General features: G+C 53.9%; 1 protein-coding gene across 3 annotated transcripts in view; it reads right to left on the bottom strand.

The window, feature by feature from the left end:
• Positions 1–411: 411 nt before the first annotated feature.
• Positions 412–6,306, bottom strand: part of CDKN2C (cyclin dependent kinase inhibitor 2C) — an 8,041-nt gene continuing 2,146 nt past the window's right edge. The window contains exons 1-3 of one of the 3 annotated variants that reach the window (XM_042874169.1): positions 6,048–6,200; positions 5,548–5,688; positions 412–2,176 (exon numbers count right to left, since the gene is read on the bottom strand). In XM_042874169.1, the coding sequence (XP_042730103.1) occupies positions 1,802–2,176; positions 5,548–5,676 (504 nt within the window). In that variant the 5' untranslated portion in view covers positions 5,677–5,688; positions 6,048–6,200 and the 3' untranslated portion in view covers positions 412–1,801. The other 2 variants (XM_042874168.1, XM_042874170.1) reach the window with 2 other exon arrangements.

The raw sequence follows: 6,306 nt of genomic DNA, 5'->3' as shown, positions 1-6,306 counted from the left end.
CGAGCTCAGAACCCTTTGGGGCAGAAGGATCCCCACTGAGGAGCACCGCAGCACACAGGGAAGCCCCCGCTCCGGTTCCCCGGAGAGTTTCCAACATCCATTCCCCTCCCCGGTGCCAAGGGCGGGGGAAGAGGTGTCAGTGTACCGTATCGCTGCCGAGAGATAGGCTTTGCGGATCGGGAGAGCCGCGCACCGCGCTCCGGGAGCATCCCGAGGGCACCGGGAGGGCGGGGCGGGGGTGCGGGCAGAGCGAGGACGGGGCGCCGCTGGGGCTGGGGGGGTCCTGGGCTGCGCAGGTAGGGGAGAGTAGAGGCGGTGAGCGCGGCCCCGGCGTGCTGCCATCCCCTGCGGGAGTGGGGAAGGGTCCGCAGCCCTTCGGGAACAAATGTGCCAACAGAACCGCGCGAGGCATTGCGGTACACAGAGGTTTTTAATCAGAGAACGCAGAACACAGTGGTTGTGAGAGTACAGCGACGGGATGGACAGGTCCAGGCAATTACTGATACTGGAAAACAATGGTAACTCATTTTGCTGGACCGTGTATATGCGTTTTGTTTTGTTTTTAGAAAGAAAATGTAAAGCAAGGTTGTCTTTTTTGTGCTATTTTGTAGCCAGTCTTTCCTTTCACACTGATATGAGCCCTTCCCATCCTGTGCCACCGACAGTCGGACCCGCAGCGCAGAGCACGCTGAGGTTCCCATCCGCCGCCCCTCCCGCTGCTCCCTGCGGCCCCGGCGGTTCGGCCGTAGGAACCTAACGGCTGTTCTGGAAGGAAAACAGTTCCGGAATTACACTGTTCGTCAGGTGAAGGCATTAAGACAACCTCACGGGTACCTAACGTGTTGCTTCCCAAATTCCATTGCATCCAAATACCTTTAAGATCCAGCTATCATCCCTTTTTATTTTTTTTCCCCAGACAAAACAAAAGCGAGCATCGAAACGACACTCAGCTCAGGCAGGGACGGGAGGAGCTGTAGTATTGCAGCCCCCTCACGCTCCTACCTCTGACCATGGTTATCTGCTATTTTGAAACTGGAAAATAATGTACTTTTCGGCGCGGGGTGCCCAACCGAGCTCTTCGAAACCTCTGGCCAAAAAAAAAAAAAAAAAAAAAAAAAAAAAAAAAAAAAAAACCACTTATGTTGTTTCTGGTAACTAAACTCAAAGGCAGCTCGGTGAAAGTTTAAATACACAAAGTGGAAAAGTGTCATCTACATTTAGAAAGCGAGCGACCTACTCCTACGAGCTCCTGTTAGTGTCAAACTGAGGCAGCTGCCCGAAGCGGCTTTCCCGGGCCCGGTGACCCCCGGCCGGGCCGCTCCCGGTCCCCACCCGACCCCAACACGCGTCGGGCTGAGCCGGGGGGGTGACGGGACGCATGGGGAAGAGGGGGAAGAATCCCCGCGGGTTGTTTCCTTTCACCGGAGCGGAAAGGGAACATTAAGCGATGGATACGCAGTGTTTGGGTTAATGGCTGAGTAATGAGCAGGGATGCATTGCAGAGCCTGATGCTGGAATCCCGGTGCGAGCAGCGGCGTAGGCACGGCGGGGTAAGGAGTGCCGTGAGCGGCAGCAACGTGCCGCCACCGTGCACTGAAATCATGTTCCTCAGCTAAAACCCCACCTCTACAACTTCTCGAACTCACGCTATCGACTATTCAAAAAATATAACAACAACAACAACCAAAAAAAAAAAAAAATAGAAGTAGGGTTGAACCAAAAGTTATTAAAAAGGAGGGGAAAAAAAAAGAAAATAATAAAAGAATGAGGCTGGGAGCCGCAAGGTCCAAGAGGGTCCGGTTCAGTTGGCGTCGGCTGCGGGCGGAGGGCCGCCCTCCATCAGCTGCACCACGGCGCTGCGCCGGTACAGCCGGGCCAGGTCCAGCGCCGTGTCGCCGCGGCGGTTCTGGTGCGCCACGCGGCTCGGGGTGCGCCGCAGCAGGAACTCCACCACCCGCACGTGGCCCTCCTGAGCCGCCAGGTGCAGCGGCAGGTTGCCTTCCGCGTCCTCGATGTTCACGTCGGCGTGGAACTCCAGCAGGGTCTGCAAAGTGTCCAGGAAACCCGCTCTGGCTACGTCGTGAATGACGGCGAAGCCGGTACTGTCCTTCAGGTTGGGGTTCGCGCCGCTCATCAGCAGTCTGCGGGCGATCTCGGGGTTGCCGAGCTTCATCACCTGCGGGACGGAGTGAGACGTGAGCGCCCGAGGGGCTCCGCGCCGCCCCAGCCCTCAGCCCGCAGCTCCGAGCCCTACCGCGGGCGGAGGGGCCCCGCGCACGGCTACAAGCTCTCCTCACTGACCTCGGCAGCGATAGGGGAGTTTTAGTGGCTCGGTGGTGACGGCTTTGTCCCAGAAATTAACGCCTGCAGCGCGAGGGACTTCTCCCCGAGAAGTTCTCTCGGCTCCTCACCGCAGGGACGCGCAGCCCGGCCCGCTCTGCGCGCACCGAGACACCGCCGCACCACCGCTCAGTGCCGCTCACCGTCGGCCGTGGGTCTCCGAGGAGCAGAGACTGCACCTCAGCGATAAAAAATGCGCGATGTGCTTCGATAAGCCCTCGGGTGTTTGCATTGTCTGCGCATTATCATAAAGCAAATATTTGTGCCGTGCCATAGTTCTGGCTGCTAAGAAAAATAAATGCTCCAAGAAATTGTTCTCCCCGGTGTTGGAGGCTCAAAATGTCACCTGGGAGGAAGTCAAAAGGAGTGTTGCAAAGTCCCACACATTTTCTTCTAAAACCAACAAATTACTCTATGGTTATGGATTCTATGATTATATTGGGATTCTATAATTTTACTATAAGCAAACCACGGCCACGTCCTGCTGTTACACACATCTCTATTTCAGAAACGATTGTTGGATTTTTCTGATCGTTTCTTTCAGGGGAAAAAAAAAAATAAAATGCCTCTTTAAATGTTCTCGATTGCATCACAAAATCATTAAAAATTAGAATGCAATTTTTTCTAATTCGGGACATAACAGCCTGCACCGATTTTCACCAAATTCCCCTTTTTTTTTCTTGTTTTGATTTCTCAGAGCCTGTCCGGACTCCACACCCTGCACCCCTCGGGCAGCACTGCTCTGTTTTTGCCATCAGCCGCACTGTGAGTGTCAAATCCGAGCAAAATTCCCCCTGAGTTTCCTTACAACTGATGTGAAAACCTTGTGAAAAAAAATTATCAGCATAAATTAATGTTACAGTGCGTTAGATGCGAAATAATTAAGCAGAATTTACACAAAGCATCTGCCTCCGAAGTCTCCTAGTGAAAAAAATATGCATTTGGCTTTTTAAGGCCATACAAAAAATATTAAAGTTCATCTAATGATTCTTCTAATTAATAAACCTTATTCCTTCCCCAGTGTGGTGCAGGGCAGAGTGGGTGCAGGGAGCAGAGGCTCGGGGAAGCACAGCTCTGAACACACTGCTCTTTCACTTCTGAGCAGGAGTGGGAGGGAAAATAGGAGCAATGCGAGCCCTCCTTTGTGTTGGGAAAATTATTGGGATGACTTAGGGAGTATTTTTGGAGGGCTCGGGGTGCATTTTTTGTGGATTTAAAAAGTTTATTCGGTTGAAGTGGGAGTTAATAGGCTCGAGGAAGGCAGGCTCGGGGAGTGAGGCTGCATTGCCACATGCGGGGGGGAGAAAATGCTAACAGAGGGGATGGAGCCGGGGGGGGGGGGGGTGCACAGCTCCGTTCTGCCCGGCTCCCCTAAGGAGAGGCAACAGCCCGTAGCTGTGGCAGGGAGGATCGGGGCAGGACGGGCAGTGAGGCCTGCAGAAAGCACCTCGTCTGAAACAAAAAGCAGAGAGGAAGAGGAGCCGAGCAGCTGCTGAATTAAACAGAAATTCAGGGGCACACATATATATCCACAAATATTAATATTTAGGCAACCTCTCCGTTTTTCTTGAGAGGTTATTGAGAGAATATTGAGAAATTATTGAGCGATTATTGAGAGACTGTCTAGATTTGGGAGGCTGCATTGACAGAGCTGTTCCGAAGGCAGCCACGCACCCGCAGCCCACCTCGGGCACAGAAAGCAGCGGCCGGCCCCTCCTGCTGTGCCCCGGCTGTGCCCCTCTGCTCCATGAGGACCGAGGGTCGCGGCGCAGAGCGGGGCCGGGCAGCGGCTGCTGCGCCCCTGTGCCAAGTGGCCCCACGGAGGGCACGGGCAGCTCTCAGCAAATACATCGCCTCTCTGCAAATCGGCTTCCAGCCCTCGTCCCGAGGATGAAGCCCCGAGCTGCAAGTTTCTTTCTCCCTGACAAAGTTTTTGCTCTAAGCGTCCGGTTTCCAGCCTTTCGCTCTCTTAAAAGTTGCCCCGAGTGCCCGCACGGTCACCCGGCGCCCTATTTGGGTGAAAACAGCCTCCAAAAAATCGTACAGCCCTCGGGCTCCGCTCGTGTGCCCCCCCAGAGCCACCCCCGCTTGTCAGCGAGAGGTGCTCATTTTCGAAATGCAACATGTCGATGTCAAGTCAGGGAAGAAAAAAAATAAAAAAAAAGAAAGAAAAAAAAAAGCTGTAAATATCTCGAGTTCATCCGCAAGCACTCTGCTTTTTACAAAGTACATTTCAGAAATGATTCTCGTGGTTTCGAGGAGGGGGGAGAAGAGTTAACAAACGATTTTTCTAACGTGTGAAATTAATAAGCCCCGGAGCTCTGCTTCCACGTCCCTCTGTTTCACCTTCGGCACTAATAACCACACACTTTCTCCTCATCTATAAACCGTTCCTTTCGCTATCCCGTACGGATTCGACCCTCCTCGCCATCATTATCTGATATTATAAAAAGCAAAATCTTTCGTCAGCTGCAACAGTTCGCAGTTGGATGAGCTCCAAATGCTGCCTGTGCGGCTCCACGCTGAAAAACGAGGACACGGCACCCCACGGACGGTCAGAAACGAAAGAGCCGAACCCCCGCCCCGCCACCGAGCCGATAAAGGGCAATTTTCAGCTCTAATGATGAATGGAGCGCCGGTGGCGGGGCTCGGGGTGTCGCTCCGCGGCTCTGAGCGCGCATCGAAGGTGCTCGGTGCTGTGCAGCCTCCGAACGAGAAAGGTCATTCGGCACAAACAGCGCATAAAGGAAAAGTACCATCGCGGCAGAGCCCAGCACCCGGACAAGGCACATTTTAAGAGGGAAAGCTGGGGGGAGGGGGGGGGAAGAGAACCGAGAAGTGCAGCTCCAAACCATAGCACATCGGTGTTTACAGACCTGCCCTGAGCCCTGCTCACCTACGGTGATTTCTTTTCGTCTCCTCTATTTCATTCTCTGCCTCCTCCCCTCCGAGTTCCCAAATCGCACCCAACTCTCAGCCCGTCCGCCACCGAGGGTGACCCCCGGCTGAACCACTGCTTCTGAGCACTTTTATTTCAAGTACGTCATTTTAGGGAGCTGGAGCCACTAAAGTTATAAAATATGGCATCCAACTCGTTGAAAAAGCCCTCGCATTTCTGCACCAGCCTGCTCAAAGCGTTGTCTTTTTGGCAACCCGGGTCACGTAGGTAGCAGTGATGAAATATTTTCTCCCTCTCTGGATACCAACCTGCAGCGCAGTCCTCCCAAATCCATTTTGTGCATTGACGTTTACATTCTTTTGCAACAAATTAGTGAGTTGCACTAGGTCCCCCTTGGCAGCCGCGGACGCCAGCTCGTTCCCAGAAGGCTCGGCCATTCTTTAGGGTGACTGACGATCAGAAAAAGATGAGATTTTTTTTTAACCAGGCATGGCATCGGAGACTGACAGAAGGATTGGGATGGTTAATCTTCTGGAGTAGACCTTGTAGTAAATACTCGTAAAGAAACTCCTTGCCAAGAGCCCGCCCCTAACTCACACGTGATTATTCAGCAAAACTGTAGCTCCGCTTGAAAGAAGATTTCTTTGCTTCCACATAGAGAGGAACTCATATTAAAGCCTTTGGCCGGTTGCGAGGGGAAATATATTAAGAGCTATGCGATATACGATATATGTTACATGTAACATATATACACGTACGTACACCGGAGACTCACTCAAACCTGAGATCCTGGAAGAGGACAACCCACCCTGCTCACAGTCGGCATCTGAGCCTCAGCAGCCGCAGCTCCGAGGCAAAGTCTTCACTTTGGGGGTCCGCCCGCCGCATGCCCCGCTCCGGGCCGGGCAGAAGGCGCGGGGCGAGACGCACCCGGATCTCGCTGCCTCCCTCGGCGCTCTCTCTGCCGGCGGCGGCCTCACTCCCTCGGCCTCTCCGCGGCTCCGCGATCCGGGCCGGCGGGGGCCGCCCTGGGCGGCGGCGGCCGCGGGGCATCCACCGGGGCGGCT

This window comes from Lagopus leucura, unplaced genomic scaffold, assembly GCF_019238085.1.
Source record: "Lagopus leucura isolate 7727_CA_CO unplaced genomic scaffold, USGS_WTPT01 Super-Scaffold_100009, whole genome shotgun sequence".
NCBI lineage: Eukaryota > Metazoa > Chordata > Aves > Galliformes > Phasianidae > Lagopus > Lagopus leucura.
The sequence above is the reverse complement of the archived record's forward strand: the minus strand, read 5'-3'. Positions and strand labels throughout refer to the sequence as shown.